At 43.1% G+C, this 23,443-nt stretch overlaps 1 protein-coding gene and 1 long non-coding RNA gene across 2 annotated transcripts in view; one reads left to right on the top strand and one right to left on the bottom strand.

Moving 5' to 3' along the window:
• Window positions 1–581: 581 nt before the first annotated feature.
• Window positions 582–1,050, top strand: LOC119264091. Its single transcript, XR_005130758.1, has 2 exons — window positions 582–659; window positions 768–1,050. It is a non-coding gene; the product is annotated as an uncharacterized LOC119264091 (long non-coding RNA).
• Window positions 1,051–10,700: 9,650 nt separating this feature from the next.
• The window catches only part of LOC119264089 (tripartite motif-containing protein 35-like), a 13,238-nt gene continuing 495 nt past the window's right edge, over window positions 10,701–23,443 (bottom strand). The window contains exons 2-6 of the mRNA XM_037541590.1: window positions 22,972–23,067; window positions 22,607–22,837; window positions 16,228–16,250; window positions 15,812–15,930; window positions 10,701–11,338 (exon numbers count right to left, since the gene is read on the bottom strand). Coding sequence (XP_037397487.1) covers window positions 10,794–11,338; window positions 15,812–15,930; window positions 16,228–16,250; window positions 22,607–22,837; window positions 22,972–23,067 — 1,014 coding nt within the window. The 3' untranslated portion in view covers window positions 10,701–10,793. The remainder of the gene's footprint in view (window positions 11,339–15,811; window positions 15,931–16,227; window positions 16,251–22,606; window positions 22,838–22,971; window positions 23,068–23,443) is intronic.

Raw genomic sequence — 23,443 nt, 5'->3', positions numbered from 1 at the left:
GTTTCTAAATTATTGGTTCATTTCAGCAAACAGAATCCAGGGGCCTCATTTATAAAACCCTGCGTACGCACACCTGCACGTTGTTTCCTCTTTATAAATCACAACCATCTTCAAACTGAGCGCAGCTGAATCAGCCGCACGTTCCGCCTCCGCCCCGCTCACTTTTACCCATAAATGGTCAATGCAAATCACTCATAAACATTTAAATGGCAGCTTGCCCCATTCTTTTTGAAGCGGAATAATGGATGAGAAAAAGACGAAAAAACGAAAATTTGGAGAATGTGAAGTGGAAGTCCTTGTTTCAGAGGTCGAGGCAAGGAAAAATGTGTTGTTTGGGAGCCTTAGTAGTGGAGTGACAAACAAACGCAAGTTTGTTGAGTGGCAACATGTGGCTGCAGCTGTTAACAATGTAAGCTCTACAAGCCGCACTGTTGCAGAAGTAAAAAAGAAATGGTCGGACTTGAAAGTAGATGCAAAGAAACGGATTTCTTTGCACAGGAAGAGTGCAAGTGCTACTGGTGGGGGAAAGGCCACACTTTCTCCGTCTCCTTTTCATGAGAGGATGGCATGTTTAATTGGAGAACCCCTGTTAAGTGGCGTGGTGACTGAAAAGGAGGGCGATACAGACTTGGCTGATGAACCCATCACTGGTGAACCAGGTAAAAACAAATTATCCATAATCGTACATAGTTTTAATAAAGACGCAATAATCAGACTTTTTTTCCTAGAATGGTTTATTAAATTATTTAACCATCACTGTTTTTTAGAGAGGACTGTGGGAGTGGACAGCAGTCATTCAGCTGAAGACTGCCAACCCGGCCCCAACGGTGTCTCCGGTGCCCCGGTTGCCTCCAGCGGTGTCTCCGGTGCCCCGGATGCCTCCAGCGGTGCACCACGTGCTTTAAGCGGAGGTCGTGTTCTGACTGAGGCTGTTTTACAAACACAAATAAACACAATTACAGCAATTGACAATTTAACAAATGAGCTTAAAGAGATTAAGGGGATACTGTCTGAAATGTCAAGTACATTAAAAGAACTTGTTAAAAAATACCTTTGCGTTTCTCTCCAAATAGTTATAATCGACGCATCACGTCCTCGCGCAGTCTGACTGCTTGAATATTACGTGCGTCAGGTGGGTAAACATGTGGGTCTGGTTCAGGGTCATTTGCTTGTTGGTCGGTCATTATCAGGGGGAGACCATTCTGCTGTGCCATGTTGTGTAGCACGGCCCATGCTCTCACTATCCGGCAGACCTTCTCTGGGTTGTAAAGCAGTCTCCCACCTGATGCATCTAAACAGCGCCATCGGCCTTTTAGCAGCCCGATGGTGCGTTCTACAACAGAGCGTGTCAGAGTGTGCACGTCATTGTAGCGTCTCTCCTCTGTGCTCTGTGGGTTTGGAAATGGAGTGAGGAGCCAGCGCTTGAGCGGGTAGCCACTATCACCTAAAGAAATTAATCAGAGATAATGTTGCATTTACTGCTAGGGCAACTGCTTAAATTAAAATAATAATAATACATTTTAAACTTACCAAGAAGCCAACCATCCCGTACAGCTCCATTTTCAAGACGGGTTCCTACACTGCTGTTCCTCAGAATAAATGAGTCATGAGTAGAACCAGGCCATCGAGCAACTACGTTGGTTAAGGTCATTGTAGCATCGCATATGACCTGTACGTTTATAGAATGAATTTGCTTTCTGTTGATGAAAGCAGCTTCATTCTGGCTTGGTGCTCTTATGGCAACATGAGTGCAGTCAATTGCTCCGATTACATTTGGGAAACCGGCCACTGCTGCGAATTGCACTTTAATGTCAGCCTGTTCACTCAAAGTGTAAGGAAACCTGATGTACCGACCTGTCAGTTTTATTATGCCAGATAATACGCCTGACATCATGGAGCTTAAGGATGGTTGAGATATCCCCGACCTGTCTGCTAATTCCCTCTGAAAGCAACCAGTTGCCAGGAATCCAAGGGTTGTTAACACCTTGTAAATGGACAAGTATTGCCCGATTTCGTAGTGCTGGTCTCTCCAAATCTGGACCCAACTCAGCACACAGTGTCAAGAGAATTGCTCTTGGAAACCTAAATCGGCTCATTAACCAGTCATCATCGTTTGCAAAAAAATCTTCATGATCTCGAAAAATACGTTGTCGCCTTATTTGGCGGCTCGCTAGGTCTTCGAGTAATGCCAAAAAAGCCATTATGACAGACAGCGCATCAGTCGATCTTGTCTACTTATATAGCTGTGATTTACTGCAAATAGTTACAGCTGTTAATTATCTCAAATATTAACAACCAATTTCCCTTTACTGTATCTTTCTTGCTTTATTATTAGTTCCATTTGCTGTCGTCATGATGATGATGATGATGATAATAAAATACGTTTTATTAAGTACCCTTTTAAAACGTGTTTAAAAGTGCGAAATAAAACAATATGTAGAATTAAATTAACCTTAATTAAAATGCAGAGTGAAATAAAACCAGCTAGAATAAAATAGTACTACAAATAAAGTCGAATAAGATACAGCATGCACTAAAACCTTAAACATACAGACAAAAAATAATGACTGCAAATTAATTAATAATTAATTAATATGTGTTTGTTAATCTTTGTTAATCCTTCTGTTCTTAATCTTGATCTATTCGGGATTAACTGATGCGTGAGGATGGTTTGCGCATTTACTTGCAATTCTCTATTTAACCAGATGATGTCACTATTTCCCCACTCTCTCTATCTCTCTCTCCGCAATGTTTTACAGGTTTACGGCAGCTCTAGAGTTTGCTTAAAACTACGCACGTTTTTACGCCACGTACTTTTTTATAAATCACAGTTTTTGTATAATAAATGAGTTTTTGTTTATAAATGAGGCCCCAGGACTTGCTTTACCACTCCAGCGTCCGCTGGTCCAGTTTGGGGAAAGCGTGTCGAGTGTGGGAGCTCAAACAGGAGATTATCTCATTTTTGGAGCTACTTGAGAAAGGTGACGATTTTCCTGAGCTGAGTGACACAGACTGGCTTTGTGATTTAGCTTCTGCTGTGGACATCCTGACGCACATGAATGAGCTGAACATGAAGCTACAAGGAAAAGACCAGTTCGTGCATGAAATGTACACAAACGTGAGAGCCTTCAAAACCAAGCTAGCTCTTTTCTCAAAGCAAATGTCAAACAAGTCATTCACTCATGTCCCCCCGCTGGCTACGCTGAAAGAGGCCCCTCAACATGTGAAAGAACACACAAAACCACTGGACGACCTGCAGGGAGAATTCTGCCGTCGGTTCTCTGATTTTGGTGTCTTGTCCGTTCACACAGGACCCTTAAACGGCACCACAGGAGTTGGAGTTGGAACTTATTGATCTTCAGTGTGACACCGTCTTAAAGGAGAAGTTCAACTCTCTTAAACTGGATGAGTTTTATGCTTCATTAAGCACAGACACATTTCCAAACATCCGGAAGATGGCACAGAGGATGTTGGTGGTGTTTGGCTCTACATGTGTGTGTGAACAGACTTTTAGTGTGATGAACACCAACAAAGCCCCCCACAGATCCCAGCTGAGTGATGAACACCTCAGATCTGTTCTGAGAATTGCCACAACAAAACACCAGACTTCCATGCACTGGCAAAAAAGGGGGATCAGCAACACTGTTCCCACTAAAAGTGACTAAGTTTTAACACTGTTATGCCTTTTATATGTTTATGTTTGACATATATGCACCTGGAGCTGGCCCGGCCTGTCTGTCAAAGTTTAAAATTCAATGTGGCCCCTGGCCCTGAGCCAAAAAGTTTGCCCACCCCTGTCTTAAATACTGCAGTAGTGATGTGCTATAAAGCTAAACTTGTCAACCCTTTCAGAATTTTACATGTTTCTGCATAAAGAGGCAATACATGTTGTTTGAGTCCTAAAAGTAGATAAAGAGAACCCAATTAAACCAACAAGACAAAATATTGTACTAGGTCGTTCACTTATTAAGGGAAATTATCCAGTGTCTGCGGCACGGTGGTGTAGTGGTTAGCAGTGTCTCCTCACAGCGAGACGATCCGGGTTGGATTCCCGGTCCGGGTCGTTCTGTGTGGAGTGTGCATGTTCTCCCCGTGCTTGAGTGGGTTTCCTCCGGGTACTCCGGTTTCCTCCCACAGTCCAAACACATGCATGTTAGGTTGATCGATCACTCTAAACTGCCTATAGGCGTGAGTGCGTGAGTGAATGTTGGCCATATGATGGACTGACGAACTGTCCATGGTGTAAGATGGATGGATGGATGGATTCTCTTTATCTACTTTCAAGACTTCTGGTTTATGATATTTTAGAAAAAAATCTGATGTTTTAGGATGTATTTATGCAGAAATATAATTTTTATATACAATTATATCATGTAAATTAATAAGCGGTCAATCAACACCATTTTTGGTTGTTTAGTAATTAATGTATTTATTTATTTTCATCAATAAAAATCCTTGACATTCTTTGACAAACTTTCCTGAAAATTACCAAACATTATAGACTTAACATTTATATCAAACTTAACACCGAGAGCTTTTAGTCTTTCCCACACAACCACAGATCGATCACAGTGAAGTAACAGGTGTTCAATAGTCTCATCTTCCTCACAGTCAGCCGACTGGCACATTGTCGTGGTGACATAGCAGCTCCACTTAACGACACATGGCACAGCCAATCTCCCCACACTGATCAGCCATGCTGTGTCCCTCATGTTCTCCGAGATCTGCCTGGACTGAATGTTTCTGATGCACATCTTACTCTCTGCTTCACTGAGGTGTTTGTGTGGATAAAGACCTCCATGAATGTGTTCGCTTATAATGTTATAGATCTTTTTACTATGAAAATTACACCAGTCGATCTGAAGCTTTACATATTTAAAAATAACATCTCCATATATTAATTTGTAACATGGAACATTTTTTCTTGCCTTTCCTTTCTTTTTCCACCAACTTCTAGTGTTCCCCACCCACACTGCACCTCTCTTTATTGCCTGTGCAACTATTTTACAATAAGCTATTTTGAGTTTTAGTCCAATGTCCATTGCACCAAGACCCCCTAAATTTTTAGATTTATATAAAATTTCCCTTTTAGTGACTTCCCTTGAAGTACCCCAAATACACCGCACACACATTTTATTTAGCCTCATGATGCGTTTTTCATTAGGAGGGAAAACTGTGGACAGGAACAACAATTTGGACAAAACAAACGTTTTAATGATTTGAATCCGATGTTTTGACCTGTTTACCTAATTTATTAGTCACCCCAGAAATACGAGGGTCCTGCTTGATTTTATTCAAAAGAGGACTTACAGCCATGATACAGAGTGCAGCACTCAAAGGGCATCCCTGTTTAACCCCTCTGTGAATCTCAAACTTCTCTGTTAAAACTCCATTTACACTCATCTGAACTATTGATTTCTTATACAAGACTTTCAGCATATCTATGAATTTTAAAGGGAACCCATAGCACTCCATCACTCCCCACAAGTACTCCCTCCAAATGAAATCAAAAGCCTTCTTCTGGTCCAGACTGATTAAACAGAAGTCCTCTGTTTGCTCATCTGCAATAAGATCCCTACTATGCATAAATTATCAATCATAAAACGTCCCTTTATTGCACACGTTTGCTCAAATTCAGTTATTCTATTCAAGAAGTCACTCATTCGGTTCATTAAGACTTTAGCTAAAATCTTATAGTCTATATTCATCACACTTATCTGTCTCCAACTGTCTAAATTAAACTGATCTCCCTTTTTATAAATCAGCGACACTACAGCCTGATAAAAGCTCTCATTTAACATCCCCTTCTCAAAATAATCCATCAGTAGGTCACTTATTTCAGACGAGCCAACTTTATAGACCTCAGCCGGCAGCCCATCTGGCCCCGGAGATTTCCCGCCATTTAGACTTTCGATTGCCCTAAAAATCTCCTTCTTTTCTATACTTTTAGTTCAATTACATAAATCTACTCCACTTCATTTTTGACAAGAGGATAAAACCTGTGTGATTTTCTCCTCCTCGACTGGTAATTTCTTATAAGCCTCTTGACATTTAGTCCTAATAAGCTCTCTTTTCTTTTTCATTATCAATAATATTACCATGATCATCCCTAATTCCTCTAATTCTTTTATTCTCCCTCTTTTCATTACATTTTAAAAACATTGTGTGCATTTCCCGTAAAGTCAGTATTTAAAGCTGCTTGAAGCTGTACATTTAAAAAGGTTTCATCATTTATCTTTGATAATTCTGATTTAATTCTACATAATTTATCTTCATCCTCTGCATTCCGACGCCGTTTGCTTTGTAATTCCACAAGTTCTAGCATTAAAATATTATAGTATTAATTTCTTGCTTTATTCAATTCTTTGCACTTATATTTAAGAACCGACTGAATTTGTTTCTTAAAAACTAACCACATGTCAATCCCTGAACTCGTTAAAATCTTCAGATCTGTAATCCTTTTAATCTCGTGTCACACACTCTTTTAAGAAGCTGTCCATCTCTAGATAGAGGTACATGTTTAGTTTATATTCTATCATTTTCTGCAGTTATAACATTAAAATCACCACACAATATTTACCCCAAATCCCACACAAAGTATCTCATATAGGTTATAAAATAACCTCATTGTGCCAGCTCTGTCAGGGGGTGTATATACATTAACAATTCTTAGCTTTATATTCCTGTACAAACTATCTACAAGCAATAACCTGCCAGGAACAATTTCTCTGCTTTTAATGATCTCAGCATCCTGTTTGAAGAAGATTCCCACCCCGTCAGCACCATCGTCACCCACAGATAATACGGCAGGACCACCAGACCACATTCCCTTAACATTATTAATGTCATTACTATCCTTCAGCCTCAGCTCTTGTGCACATATAGTATCGCATTTTTTGTTGTTTCGACTTTCTATTTTCATCTTTCTACATCTTTCTGTACGTATTCCTCTAACATTTATAGATATAATATTAAGAGACATTTAAAGAAAAACCAAAGGAAAACAACAGCAACCAAAAAAAGGTACCTTAATCATAAACAGAGTTCTTAAAAGTTCTTACTCCTTCATTTCTTTCTGAACACTGGAACTCGACGAAGTCGCTCTTTGTCTGCGCTTCTTAGCCACACTCAGAATGGCAGTGCTAGACTGTGTGGGAGGGAGACTTCCAGCTTGCAGACTATCAACTGTCAGGAGTGAAAAGAACAGCGTCACCTTCGTTCTCCGGTAACTGCCGTCCAGACGTCATCACTGCTCCGGTGTCTCCTTGGCCAGGTGACTCTTTCTGATGTCCTGAAGGAGGAAGAATTCCCTCACTGGAATCTGAATTTTCTGAACTGGAATCATTACTGCCAAAGGAGCTGGTGTCAGAGCTGTCGCTGATGGAACTTGTAGACTTTGCCTCTTCTCCATTGTTGATCTGAGCTGGACCCTCATTGCTGATCTGGGCTTCCTGGATGTCCTCACTGGTTTAAGATGGCGTGCTCTGATGTTTTCCATTTTGAGCCATGTTGACGTCAGTAGATGGCATCGGTGTCGGTCCACATGCTTTATTGCTATAGGAGCTTGGGCATTTACAGTAAGTGTGGCCTTGTTCCTGGCACAAATTACAGATTTCTGTATTTTTACACTCCTTACCTCTATGCCCAAACTCCCCGCACCGCCAACACTTCAAGGTCTCACAGTCTTTCACTTGATGGTCTTGGGAACCTCAAATGTAGCACCTCTGTACCTGACCAGGGTATGAGATCCTGCCGTTATACGACCCAGCGAGATTGAATTTGGGATCTGATAGAGATTGCCATCGGGGTCATGACGTAACTTCACTTTATAACGGCGGACTCTTTACCACAGTCCAAACTGACCCAGATGTTTAAACACAGGCTGTAGAATCTCACAGTACCTGCGTAGGTACTGCTCAACATCAGCATCCGCCACCTTGCCTGTCCAGAACTTAACATAGACGAATCTAACATCTTGCGGAGCAGAGGTGTCCAGCTTCCAGTTCTTCCAGAAGCCATGTCCAACACTAGCATCAAATATTTGAGTAAAACTCTTCAAGGCTCCTTCCTGAAACAAGATGATTTCAAAGTCTTTGCGATTTGGAAGCGCTATAAATGAGTAGATATCTTGTGCATTAATCCATTGGCTCCTCAACAGCTGAGACCCCACTTCTGAACGATTTGGAGCTTCTCCAAGGGCCACATAACGTAACTAAGCCCAATGCCTCCCCACCACTGGCGGGGACGCACCCCTAATGGACATAGCTTCTTAAACGTCGAAGTTTTGACAGATTTCAAAGTTCACTTTAAACTTGGGGCAGAAATTGGCAAGGAAATCAAGTTCAGAGCCGCAAGGCACTGATTTAAATCAGAAAAAGGAAAACACCAAAACCACCGGTCTTGCCTCTTCCACTCATCTTCCACTTCTATCAGCTTCATCAAACACAGCTCCTTTTGGTGCCCGCCCCTTAGATCGATTTCTCCGCTTTAAGGCCGGACAAACAGCAGTAAGAGCCGAATTCATGGCAATAAAAGCTTCCCCGGTTCTCATTTGGGGTCAGTGGTTTAGATCTTCTCATACTCCTCGAACATTTCTCTGTGTGAGATGTTTCCCGACGCAAAGACCAAGCGAAAGTGCTCTTGTGCGTCAACACGAATTCGTCCGCACGCCCTGCAGCCTGAGTCACAGCAGCAGCTCTCCGTTCATTCAGATGAACCACAACCTTCTCCGGTAACGAATTCAGAAGATCTTCCAACAGAACGACTTCACGGAGCTGCTCATAACTGGTCACCTTGCTGGACTGACACCCTTCATCAAAAAGCGACTCTTCTCACGCGCAAACCCCACAAAAGTCTGACTGGCGGTTTTTTACTATGAATCTCTGAACCACAGCAGAGCTTTAAAGATCTGATGATGGAGAAAAATGCAGGATGATGGAGAAATAAAATCTACACTGAAAACGAGTGAAATCTCACTCAGAGAACGTTTCTAATGCTGTCATGATATCAGGAGCCACTCTGTGACACTTCAAACCAGCATTTTATCTCACTCAGACATGTCAGGATGGAGCGGTACAAACACATTATTTAAAATATACAGTGGTGTGAAAAAGTGTTTGCCCCCTTCCTCATTTCCTGTTTTTTTGCATGTTTGTCACACTTAAGTGTTTCGGAACATCAAACCAATTTAAACAATAGTCAAGGACAACACAAGTAAACACAAAATGCAATTTGTAAATGAAGGTGTTTATTATTAAAGGAGGAAAAAAATCCAAACCATCATGGCCCTGTGTGAAAAAGTGATTGCCCCCTAAACCTAATAACTGGTTGGGCCACCCTTAGCAGCAACAGCTGCAACCAAGCGTTTGCGATAACTTGCAATGAGTCTTTTACAGCATTCTGGAGGAATTTTGGCCCACTCATCTTTGCAGAATTGTTCTAATTCAGTTACATTAGAGGGTTTTCGAGCATGAACGGCCTTTTTAAGGTCATACCACAACATCTCAATAGGATTCAGGTCAGGACTTTGGCTAGGCCACTCCAAAGTCTTCATTTTGTTTTTCTTCAGCCATTCAGTGGTGGACTTGCTGGTGTGTTTAGGATCATTGTCCTGCTGCAGAAACCAAGTTCGTTTCAGCTTGAGTTCACGAACAGATGATCGGACATTCTCCTTCAGGATCTTTTGGTAGACAGCAGAATTCATAGTTCCATTTATCACAGCAAGTCTTCCAGGTCCTGACGCAGCAAAACAGCCCCAGACCATCACACTACCACCACCATATTTTACTGTTGGTATAATGTTCTTTTTCTGAAATGCAGTGTACCTTTTACGCCAGATGTAATGGGACACACACCTTCCAAAGAGTTCCACTTTTGTCTCATCAGTCCACAGAATGTTTTCCCAAAAGTGTTGGGGATCATCAAGATGTGTTTTGGAAAAATTGAGATGAGCTTTAATGTTCTTTTTGCTCAGCAGTGGTTTTCTTCTTGGAACTCTGCCATGCAGGCCATTTTTGCCCAGTCTTTTTCTGATGGTGGAGGCATGAACGCTGACCTTAACTGAGGCAAGTGAGGCCTGCAGTTCTTTGGACGTTGTTGTGGGGTCTTTTGTGACCTCTTGGATGAGTCGTCGCTGCGCTCTTGGGGTAATTTTGGGCGGCCGGCCACTCCTGGGAAGGTTCACCACTGTTCCATGTCTTCGCCATTTGTGGATAATGGCTCTCACTGTGGTTCGCTGGATTCCCAAAGCTTTGGAAATGGCTTTATAACCCTTTCCAGACTGATAGATCTCAATTACTTTCTTTCTCAATTGTTCCTGAATTTCTTTGGATCTCGGCATGATGTGTAGCTTTTAAGGATCTTTTGATGGACTTTACTGTGTCAGGCAGCTCCTATTTAAGTGATGTCTTGATTGAGAACAGGTGTGGCAATAATCAGGCCTGGGTGTGGCTAGAGAAACTGAACTCAGGTGTTAAAAACCACAGTTATAGTATGTTTTAACGAGGGGGGCAATCACTTTTTCACACAGGACCATGATGGTTTGGATTTTTTTTCTCCTTTAATAATAAACACCTTCATTTACAAGTTGCATTTTGTGTTTACTTGTGTTGTCCTTGACTATTGTTTAAATTTGATGTTCCGAAACACTTAAGTGTGACAAACATGCAAAAAAACAGGAAATGAGGAAGGGGGCAAACACTTTTTCACACCACTGTACATGCAGTGACATATTCTTATGATCATAATTCAGACACTCACTACCTTATAAATGATCATTCTAAGCAGCTTCAGCTTTAACTGTGCTGCTCCACTGTTACTGATGTCTTCACTGGTAAGATCATCAGAGGATGAACAGAATAATTATAGAAAAACGGTAAAACTATCTGAGTGAAAGTGTGTGTTATAGTGTGCAGGTGTGTGTTGGTTAGAAGTTCAGTGAAGGTCACTTTCCCCCTGTCCCAGTCCAGCTGCACTCTGACCCTCTGCGGCTTCTCTTTAGGTGTGAAGGAGTGAACTGACTGTCCTGGACAGAAAATCAAGATTTCATTAATGCTTTTATCGTAGTTCAGCCTCCACACTGAACCCCTGACAGAGTTTCCTTTTCTTGTTACAGACTCTGTGATCACACCCAGTGACCAGTTATCACTGTCTCCAACCTGGACGTCCCAGCAGTGAATCCCTGAGTTAAAACCCTCAGAACCCAGAACACACCACCACTCATCAAATCTCTCTGGATTATCAGGAAGTGATGAACTCTGTTTCCTCTTTTCTACAGCAGTGAGATCATCAGACAGGTGGAGGTCTGGATGTGCAGTGTTGGGGTCCAGAGTAACAGGGGCTGAGGAGAGAGAACACAATGAATCATCATGTTTTTCTCTCGTTTCTGTAAATGTTTCACCTCTACAGACTGTTTTCTTTACTGTGAGTGAAACAGCTTTAGAGGTAGATTCCAGAACTCAGATCAACTTTAATCCTGGACTAAATGTTGATGTTCAGTTCAGAGCAGCACTAAAGTGCATGTTCAGTAGTGAGTGGTCATTACAGTCCAGTGACTGATCTGATCTGAGTGCAGCATTTTTCTGTTGGGATTCACTCACAGAGCTGAACGTCCATCAACATCTTCACTGTCACAGACTTTCAGATCATTTCGTGATGCGTTTTATTTTTTATTAATTATTACAATAAATTATTATTATAAATTATAAAACAGTCCATTTTCTCTCTCCATCAAATGATCAAAATCTGATCTCCACACATTTCCTGAACGTCTGTGATCCAGTTAATGATGAGATGATATCATATCTATTATCTACTGTATCATCACTGTAATCTATATAACATTAGTTTAATATTTATTGTTCTGGGCTGCTGTGCAGAAAACACTTCATTTGGTTTTGAGAAGAAAAAATAAAATTGAATATGAAGTGAAAATATAAACTTGTTTGGAGTAAGAAGACCCCCAGACATGCTGTAGAGACCCCTTTAGAATACTGACCTAAATACATTATTGAATCAGATTTAATCTTCTTATCATCTGCCTCCATCTTGCCCTATACATTGCCTCCTCTACTTTCACACCAACCATCTCCCTGTCCACCTTAACTACATCCATAAACCTTCTCTGAGGTCTACCTCTTCTCCTTCTACCCGGCAGCTCTATCTCCAACATTCTTTGCCCAATATATCCACTATTCCTCCTCAACACATGTCCAAACCATCTCAACCTGCCTCTCTGGCTTTATCTCCAAACTGCTCCACCTTCACTGTCCCTCTGATCTGCTCATTTCTAATCTTGCCCATCCTTGTCACTCCCAACGAAAATCTCAGCATCTTCATCTCCGCCACCTCCAGCTCAGCCTCCTGTCTTTTAGACAGAGCCACAGTCTCCAAACCATCCATCATAGCAGGACGCACTACTGTCTTGTAAACCTTCTCTTTCATTCTTGCTGCTATCCTTCTGTCACACATCAGCCCTGACACCCGTCTCCACCCACTCCATCCTGCCTGCACCCTCTTCTTCACCTCTTTTCTACACTGTCCATTGCTCTGGATGGTTGACCCAAGATATTTGAAGTCATCCACCTTTACGACCTCTACTCCTTGCATCTTCACCTTTCCACCTGCCTCCCTCTCATTCACACACATGTATTCCGTCTTGTCTCTACTGACCTTCATTCCTCTCCTCTCCAGTGCAAACCTAAACCTCTCCAGATTCTCTTCCACCTGCTCTCTACTCTCACCATAGATTACAATGTCATCTGCAAACATCATGGTCCATGGAGCCTCCTGCCTGACCTCATCTGTCAACCTGTCCATCACCATTGCAAACAAGAAGGGGCTCAAAGCTGATCGCTGATGTAACCCCACCTTCACCTTCAAACCATTTGTCACTCCAACTGCACACCTCACCACTGTCTCACTGTCCTCATACATGTCCTGCACCACCCTAACATACTTTTCAGCTACACCTGATTTCCTCATACAGTACCACAGTTCCTGTCTTGGCACCCTATCATATGCCTTCTCTAGATCCACACAGACACAATGCAGCTCCTTCTGACCTTCTCTGTACTTCTCTACCAACACTCTCAATGCAAAAAGTGCATCTGTGGTACTGTTTCTGGGCATGAAACCAAACTGCTGCTCACTGATCTGAACCTCTCGCCTTAGCCTTGCTTCAACACCTCTTTCCCATACATTCATGGTGTGGCACATCAACTTTATACCACTGTAGTTACTGCAGCTCTGCACATCACCCTTGCTCTTAAAAATGGGGACCAGTATACTGCTTCTCCACTCATCAGGCATCCTCTCACTCTCCAGGATTTTGTTAAACAACCTGGTTAAAAAGTCCACTGCATTCTCTCCTAAACATCTCCATACCTCCACAGGTATGTCATCTGGACCAACTGCCTTTCCATTCTTCATCCTTTTTAAAGCTGCCCTCACTTCCACCTTCCTAAATCTCTGCACTTCCTGATCCACTATCTCTCCCCCAGTTGTCCTCCTCTCTCTCTCGTTTTCCTCATTCATTAGTTCTTCAAAGTACTCCGTCCATCTACTCAACACTCTCTGTTCACTCACTAGTACATTTCCCTCTCTATCCTTTATCAGCCTAACCTGCTGTACATCCTTTCCAGCTCTATCTCTCTGTTTAGCCAAACGATACAAGTCCTTTACTCCTTCTTTACTGTCCAGCCTCTCCATACAGCTCATCATAGGCCTGAGCCTTTGCCTTTGCCACCATTCTTTTTGCTATGCGACTAGCCTCACAGTACTCCTGCCTACTTCCTTCATCTCTCTGGTTATCCCACTTTTTCTTAGCTGCTTTCCTCTTCTGAAAACTCTCCTGGACTTCCTCATTCCAACTTTCCTTGTCTTCTTTCCTCTGACCAGACGAAACACCCAACACATTCTTGCCAGTTTCTCTCACCACCTTAGCTGTAGTTTATCAGTCCTCAGGGAGCTCCTCACTGCCCCCAAGGGTCTGTTGCAATTTTTCCCTGAACTGCTTGCAACCATCCTCCTCCTTCAGCTTCCACCATCTAATCTTTGGCTCTGTCTTCACTCTCTTCCTCTTCTTTGTTTCTAATCTCATTCTACAGACAACCACCCTATGCTGCCTTGCTACACTTTCCCCTGGCACCAATTTACAATCTCCAATCTCCTTTAGGTGGCATCTCCATCCATCCATCCATCCATTTTCTAAGCCGCTTCTCCGTCAGGGTCGCGGGGGATGCTGGAGCCTATCCCAGCAGTCTTCGGGCGGAAGGCAGGATACACCCTGGACAGGTCGCCAGTCCATCGCAGGGCAGGTGGCATCTTCTGCTAAGGATATAATCCACCTGTGTGCACCTCCCTCCACTCTTGTATGTCACCCTGTGTTCTTCCCTCTTCTGAAAATACGTGTTCACCACAGCCATTTCCATTCTCTTTGCAAAATCTACAACCATGTGACCTTCAGCATTTCTGTCTTTCACACCATACACACCCAGCACCTCTTCATCCCCTCTGTTCCCTTCACCAACATGTCCACTGAATTCTGCACCAATCACTAATCTCTCCTCTCTAGGAACACCATCTACCACTTCATCCATCTTACTCCAAAATTCCTCTTTCTCCTCTAACTGACAACCAACCTGTGGTGCATATGAACTGACCACATTCAAAATTACTCCATCAACCTCCAACTTCAGGTTCATGATCCTGTCTGACACTCTCTTTACATCCAGAACACTTTTCCCAAGACACTTGTCCCAACACTTGTCCCAAGCTACTCCATTTCTCTTCCTCTCTACACCATGATAGAACAGTTTGAATCCACCTCCAATGTTCTTGGCCTTGCTTTCTTTCCATCTGGTCTCCTGGACACACAGAATATCTACCTTCCTTCTCTCAATCATGTCTGCAAGCTCTCTGCCTTTCCCCTCATTGTCCCTATGTTCAGAGTCCCTACTCGAACCTCCACACTTCTGCCTTTCCTTCTCTCTCACTGCCTTCTAACCAGCCTTCCTCCTCTCCTCTTTGATGATCTTCGACCTACAGTAGTCCAATTTCCACCGGAAATATATAAAATATAAAAATATTGTATTATTTTATTTTGAATTAAAAAATATACTAAAAAGTGAAAAAGCACAAATACATTTTTAAACACTGTTCATTTTAATTTGATTCGTTTGTGTTTTGGTCTGTATTGGATTATTTGTCTTTTGAAAGTCAAACTGTTTTTTGAGTGACTTTATTATTATTGTTTCATTTTACTGATTAACATCGTTACAAAGAATATAAAACATTTGTATTACTGTCTTATTGAAAATTATAAAGTTTTACTATAAATGATAAAATTCTATCTTGATCATATTTTTAATAAATTAATGAAATTGATGTTTCAAGAGTTTAAAATTCTGCTCAGCTTAAATTTACACATAATATTTTTAGTGTTTACTTGGATTAGTAACACAATTACAATGAGAGAAATTATTTCTCATAAATTATACTTACATGGAAAAAGAATTTGACAGAATTAAAAAAGACATTAAAATTTTATTTAATTTTTTAATCAATTGGATTAAAATCTGATTCTTCTTCTTTAACTGGAGTTTATTTTATCTCCACACTTCCCGTTTGATCTGAGTGAGATTTCTGCACAGTACAGTATTCATACTTTCACTTAAGTACAGTTTCAGTCTCCTTTATACCCCCTGAATAAAGAGAACATGATAACATGTTACTAATAGTTTATAAACAGTGTGTCATTAGTGCAGAAGCAGGCTGTGTGTGAGAGATCAACCCTAAGAGAAACAGAACTTACTGTACTGGAGAACCTCCTGCATGTTCTCCCACACTCTGAACTTCAGGTTGGAAAGGTGCTTCCCAACATTGATCAGAGCTCCTGATGTCTTCTCTGGATCCTTTGGTGTGAGCTGAGCTCTGAGAACAGAAGACTGTGTGAAATATATCACTGTAGAAACTTTACAGCCTGTCATTTATTTCACTAAATATCAATATTTGATCACATTTATTGTCTGGAGAGTCAATAATTCTGTAGTTTCTGTTAAATAAATATTTCTGCTTCTGTTCTCATCACTACAACATTAACACACGGTCCTTATTCCCCCTCATTTCATTAGAATACACTCATATTTACAATAAACACAATATACTGTAGATTTAAATGTAATAATTACTGTAGCATTAGATAAAATGTGTGGTCTGACATTTACTCACTGTTTCTCTGTGGACTTGAAGTTCTGAGAGGGAAACAAAAAGAACACTGTAGTTAAAAGTGAAGAGACTTTTCAGGAGTTTTTCATATGAAACACACAAACACCAGCAAACAGCCAAGTTAGTGACATTATCCATCATTTCATCTCAATAAAACTTTACCTTCTAAATAACTACTTAATAAAACTCAGTATGTTTGTTATTTATTAATAAATCTAATCAGTCAGATGTTGATAAAGTAGTTTGACAGGATGGATTTTGAGAAGCAGGGACCACAAACTAGACCGACGAGCAAAACGCAAAAAATCCATCAACCAGTCATCAACAAACAGACGCAGGTGAAGATCTAATGAGGCTCACTTGGAAACACGGCTAAGAATTACAGGAGAACCACCAACAACAGAACCAGAGCCAAACTAACAACAAGCAGCAGGTTTGTGGATGATGAGGCGGCAGAGCCGGAACGTTCAGAGGATCCAGGAGAAGCTCCACTGATGATCAGACACAGAGTCAGAAGATCTGCTCATTTATTTTGTTCTAATTTATAAAATGTCAATATAGAACCATCAGGGCGGATCTACAGGGTGACACCTGGGTGCAGCTGCCACCTCCTCCACAGCTTTAACTACCCTGATTATGCAGACCCTAAAATATGACACCAAACTGTATTAAACACAAAGTCACTCCTAAAAGTCTTAAAATGGGAAAGAACACAAACTGAATCTGTTCTGTCATGTTATTTATGAACATTGACACAAGAATTTGGGACACTGCAGGAATTTATCAGTGATGTAAATATACTGTGAAATGTTGACGTGGCTTTGAGTTTCGGTTTTGTAGGTCTCTCCTCATTCAGAGAGAGAGGAGTCTGGTCTGGTATGATGGGAAATACCTGCTCAGGGACGTGTAAAGTGGCTGTTGAGTGAACAGACTTTCCTATAAGGACTTTGGTTTGTGTCATTAACTCTGTAATATCCTTCTGCGCTTGCATCCATCCATCCATCCATCATCTTCCGCTTCTCCGGGGTTCGGGTCGCGGGGGCAGCATCCTGAGCAATGAAGCCCAGACCTCCCTTTCCCCAGCCACTTCCACTAGCTCCCTGGGAGGGATTCCGAGGCGCTCCCAGGCCAGCTGGGCGATATAGTCACGCCAGCGTGTCCTGGGTCTTCCCCGGGGTCTCCTCCCCGGTGGACTTGCCTGTGACACCTCCCAAGGGAGGCGTCCAGGAGGCATCCTAACAAGATGCCCGAACCACCTCAACTGGCTCCTCTCGACGTGAAGAAGCAGCGGCTCTACTCCGAGTCCCTCCCGGATGACCGAACTTCTCACCCTATCTCTAAGGGAGAGTCCAGCCACCCTGCGGAGGAAACTCATTTCGGCCGCTTGTATTCGCGATCTCGTTCTTTCGGTCATTACCCAAAGCTCATGACCATAGGTGAGGGAGGGAACGTAGATCGACCAGTAAATCGAGAGCCTTGCCTTATGGCTCAGCTCTTTCTTTACCACAACAGACCGGTAAAGAGCCCGCATCACTGCTGACCCAGCACCAATCCGCCTGTCAATCTCCCGCTCCCTTGTACCATCACTCGTGAACAAGACCCCGAGATACTTAAACTCCTCCACTTGAGGCAAGAGCTCATCCCCGACCCAGAGAGGGCTCTCCACCCTTTCCCGCGTGAGAACCATGGCCTCGGATTTGGAGGTACTGATCCTCATCCCGGCCGCTTCACACTCGGCTGCAAACCGATCCAGTGAAAGCTGAAGTTCACGGCCTGATGTCCCCAATAGGACCACATCATCTGCAAACAGCAGAGATGTGACCCTGAGGTCACCAATCCGGACACCCTCCATCCCCTGGCTGCGCCTAGAAATTCTATCCATAAAAATTATGAATAGAATCGGTGACAAAGGGCAGCCCTGACGGAGTCCAACTCTCACTGGGAACAAGTCTGACTTACTGCCGGCCATGCGAACCAAACTCCTGCTTTGTTTGTACAGGGCCTGAATGGCTCGTAGCAAAGAGCCATGTACCCCGTACTCCCGAAGCACCTCCCACAGAATACCCCGGGGAACACAGTCGAATGCCTTCTCCAAATCCACAAAGCACATGTGGACTGGTTGGGCAAACTCCCATGAACCCTCCAGAATCCTGGAGAGGGTAAAGAGTTGGTCCAGTGTTCCACGACCAGGGCGGAACCCGCACTGCTCCTCCTGAATCCGAGGTTCGACTATAAGCCGGACTCTCTTCTCCAGTACCCTTGCATAGACCTTACCAGGGAGGCTGAGGAGTGTGATTCCCCTGTAGTTGGAACACACCCTCCGGTCCCCCTTTTTAAAAAGAGGCACCACCACCCCAGTCTGCCAATCCAGTGGCACCACCCCCGATGTCCACGCAATGTTGAAAAGGCGTGTCAGCCAAGACAGCCCCACAACATCCAGAGCCTTGAGGAACTCGGGACGGATCTCATCCACCCCTGCAGCCCTGCCGCCAAGGAGCTTTTTAACTACCTTAGCGACTTCGGCCTCAGTAATGGACAAGCCTATTCCCGTGTCCCCAGACTCAGCCTCCTCACTGGAGAACGTGTCGGTGGGATTGAGAAGGTCCTCAAAGTATTCCTTCCACCGCCCAATGACGTCTTCAGTCGAAGTCAGCAGCACACCATCTCCACTGTATACAGTGCTAGTGGCACACTGCTTTCCCCTTCTGAGTCGCCTGATGGTTTGCCAGAATCTTTTCGGAGCCGACTTAAAGTCACTTTCCAAGGCCTCACCGAACTCTTCCCACACCCGGGTTTTTGCCTTGGCAACGACTGAAGCCGCAGATCGCTTGGCCTGTCGATACCTGCCAGCTGCCTCTGGTGTCCTACAGGCCAACCATGTCCGGTAGGACTCCTTCTTCAGCTTGACGGCATCTCTCACCTGGGGTGTCCACCACCGGGTTCGAGGATTACCGCCTCGACAGGCACCAACTACCTTGCGACCACAGCTACAGTCAGCCGCTTCAACAATGGAGGAGCGGAACATGGCCCATTCTGAGTCAATGTCCCCCACCTCCCCCGATATCTGGTCGAAGTTCTGACGGAGGTGTGAGTTGAAGATCAATCTGACAGGTTCTTCTGCCAGACGTTCCCAGCAAACCCTCACTATACGTTTGGGTTTGCCTGGTCTGACTGGCATCTTCCCCCACCACCTGATCCAACTCACCACCAGGTGGTGATCAGTTGACAGCTCAGCTCCTCTCTTTACCCGAGTGTCCAGTACACATGGCCGCAAGTCCGCTGACACGACAACAAAGTCAATCATTGAACTGCGGCCTAGGGTGTCCTGGTGCCATGTGCACTTATGGACATCCTTGTGTTCAAACATGGTGTTCGTTATGGACAAACTGTGGTTTGCACAGAAGTCCAAAAACTGAACACCACTCGGGTTCAGATCAGAGAGGCCATTCCTCCCAATCACACCCCTCCAGGTCTTACTGTCATTGCCCACGTGAGCGTTGAAGTCCCCCAGTAGGACAATCGAGTCTCCAGGAGGAGCACTTTCAAGCACCCCTTCCAAGGACTCTATGAAGGCTGGGTATTCTGAACTGCTGTTCGGTGCATAAGCACAGACAACAGTCAGGACCCGTTCCCCAACCCGAAGGCGTAGGGAAGCTACCCTCTCGTCCACCGGGGAAAACCCCAACATACAGGCGCCGAGTCGAGGGGCTATGAGAAAGCCCACACCTGCCCGCCGCCTCTCACCATGGGCAACTCCAGAAAAGAATAAAGTCCAGCCCCTCTCAAGGAGATTGGACCCAGAGCCCAAGCTGTGTGTTGAGGTGAGCCCGACTATATCTAGCCGGTATCTCTCAACCTCGCGCACCAACTCAGGCTCCTTCCCCGCCAGTGAGGTAACGTTCCAAGTTCCAAAAGCCAGTTTCAGCAACCGAGGATCAGAACGCCAAGGCCCACGCCTTCGGACACTGCCCGATCCACAATGCACCGCACCCCTACTACTGCCCCTCCTATCGGTGGTGGGTCGATGGGAGGGGGGACTCATGTAGCTCCTTCGGGCTGGGCCCGGCCAGGCACCATGAGTGAATGCCCGGCCACCAGACGCTCGCTGGCGAGCCCCTCCCCCAGGCCTGGCTCCAGGGTGGGGCCCCGGTAACCCTGATCCGGGCAGGGTACACAAGTCCTGTTTTGTTGTCCTCATAGGGGTGGTTATGGATCACACTTTGTCTGGCCTGTCACCTAGGACCAGTTTGCCATGGGGGACCCTACCAGGAGCTTTTGCTCCAGACAACATAGCTCCTAGGGTCCTTCAAGCACACAAACCTCTCCACCACGATAAGGTGGTGATCCATGGAGAGGCTGCGCTTGCAGGTTAAATGAATAAAGGAATTTACCTGGAGTTTCAATTGTTACTCAGGTAACCTTCACTTGTTCTGAACTGCAGTTAAATTCAGCCTAAGACTTCATCTCAGTCCTCCAATCACCAGACATGTAGACTCGAGACACATGATTTGGACTCGATTCTGACTGGAAACACAATTTGGTGACTTGAGACTCGACTCGACAAAATCAAGATAGACTTGTAGCTTGACTTTGTCTTGATTACCAGTGACTTGAAGTTTGACTTGGATTTAAAGCACATGACTTGGGAAGACTCAAGAACAACTTAAGACCCAAAGCTGAAGAAATGTGGAGAGTCTGAGTGCAGACGGGACTCTACACAGCTGCTGACTTTTCATATGAACGTTTTTTCCCCTTAAATGGTGCAGAAGTTACACACCGGAACCGAACGAAAAATTTGAAGAAGAAGCTGCTGGAAAATAAAAAGTCAACTTCAGCTTCATACATTCACCATCAGTTTGCTGTCTTTTCTCTAAACTATGCTCAACTCAACTCATTCGGTTTGGTGTCTGTTGTCTAAATACATTTCAAGCTAGTGTTTGATTTTAGTTTAATGAGCTACTTTTAGTGCTGACTAAGTTTATGTTTCTCTAACATAAAACTAATTAACTCTAGTTTATTTTTTTTATTATTCATTTCAACAACACTTTAAAACCTCATGTGTAGTAGCACTGCTCCTTGTGTAGCTATCATGTCTGTCATTTGTGTACCACAGAGTTTGTGTTTTGTTATTCTGAAGTGTAGAAACTTATAATAATTAGTAATACTGAGCCACACACTGCTAACATGCTGTCATTAACAGACTCTAGTATTGTTACCATCAGTTTTGGTGTTCAGTGTTAAAATGGCCCTAAAACAGCTGAAGAATTCATTATGACTTGTTTAGGACTTGAAGATTAGGACCTTAGCCTCAAATTAGGACTTGCCTGTACTGACAGTGGATTTCACTTATGACTTGAATGTCAAGACTTTACCTACTTGTAACTTAATGACTTGTTTCCACCACTGATAATCACTGCTCAGCAACTGCTGCTATCAAGCTTTCTGGTCCTTAGCGCTAGAGTGTCATGTATTTTGAATTTTGACCAACCTGTCATTTTCTACCCATTTCTAAACCTAAAAACAAATTTACAGAATATCAGCAGGTCTTAAAAGTCTTTGACGACAGTTAAGAGAATTATGTCAAAATATCAAAGAAAATATGTCCTTCTACTCAAGAAGTGATAAGAGGTAAAATATAAAGGATCCATAATCATTTTTTCATGGCCATGGCAGTACGCTTTAGCCCGAGAATGCTTGCTAATTGAGTAAACGGGCTGTATTGTTTTTCCTCGGCATCTCAGCTGCCTGATCTGAAATAGTCATGAGAACTATACTGGGCATAAGTTGTGCCTGTAGGGAGTGGATGCTTTTTAAATGCTTTATAGTAAAGAGTGCTGCAGTGTTGGTTTGGACTTGAGTAAATTCTCGTTTATGTGAAGACTCAGACTATAGTTGGCAGAAGTACTGGCGAAGGTATAATAATGTCCAAACACTGTATATCAAAACCGATAAGCTATGCATGTTGGTTGCTACTGTTTTTGAAAAGTTTGTTCAGTTGTCAGGATCTATATGGATAGTTCTCTTTATAAAGGTCTAAATAAATACATGTGGATTCCATGTGAACATGTCACCCTGAGAGAACTTACTTACATCTCTAGTAAAACTTTTTAGATCTGTCTCTTCTTCACATCAGCTATCCTGGTTTAGTCAGTGTCTACCGTACAGGCATCAGATGTTCACAGTACCCAACACTAACAATCTCACACGGTGGATTATTGTGATTGTAGAGATCTTCATACTAATACTCCCCTTTCATACTAAACCATTTAACTCACCTTTTTTTTCTAATGTTGGTTTGAGAAGCACTTCCTTCAGAAGTACAAAGAGAAAGAAGCTGATTTTGTGTTTAAATCAGAAAAAAAGAGAAAAAAGAGGTTCTTACCTGTAAGAACAGAACATCATCAGCCTCCATCTCCTTCTCTATGTTCCTGATTGTGTCTGAAAGAGCTGAGATTTCTCTATTCATCTCCTCAATCTTCCTCCTCATCATCTGACTATTCTGCTCCTCTTCCTCCTTCAGTGCAGCTATCCTTGCTGCTTCTTCATCTCTTAGAAACTGGTGAAGCTTCTCAAACTCCTCCTTTATCTGCCTCTCTGTGTGCTGGGCCTGCGTCTGGAATGAGAGACGATTAGGAAACACAAACTCTAACAGATGATCTACAAGCGTTTACCACCTACAGGAGAAGTGGACCCTCATCAGAAACATGACCTCAGCAACATGTTTCACAGTTCAAGATGATGTTTCACCTTAATGTGGGCGGCTGTTTGGTCATAGTCTCGTTTAGCTTCCTCTAAGATTCTCAGATTCTTCTGTAGAGACTCCAAAGCAGACTGGAGTTTATCCTAGAATCAAACAACAATTCAGATAAGTGCATTCTCCACCTTTTACAATATCTGATTTACCATCTAGTAACAGTTGTCCTACAGACTGCAGTAGATAAGAGAGTAAAAGCAGTTTTATTCTCAATCTGAAAATCAGAAGAGATTTATTTCATTTTTGTACAGAAACACTTAAGATTACATTTTACATTGACCGTCATATTGAATTCAGCAACAGAGCATTTTGATGACTGATATTTCACTCATGCTCTTTGCTGTTTGCCCTGAAACCACACCCACTGACTGACTTCACCTTCAACACACATAACAGGTTAATCAGGACCTCAGAAAGAATTTATAATATTTTTTGAGTTACATTTTAGACATGAAGACACTATTA

This window comes from Pygocentrus nattereri, chromosome 9, assembly GCF_015220715.1.
Source record: "Pygocentrus nattereri isolate fPygNat1 chromosome 9, fPygNat1.pri, whole genome shotgun sequence".
Lineage (NCBI taxonomy): Eukaryota > Metazoa > Chordata > Actinopteri > Characiformes > Serrasalmidae > Pygocentrus > Pygocentrus nattereri.
The sequence above is the reverse complement of the archived record's forward strand: the minus strand, read 5'-3'. Positions and strand labels throughout refer to the sequence as shown.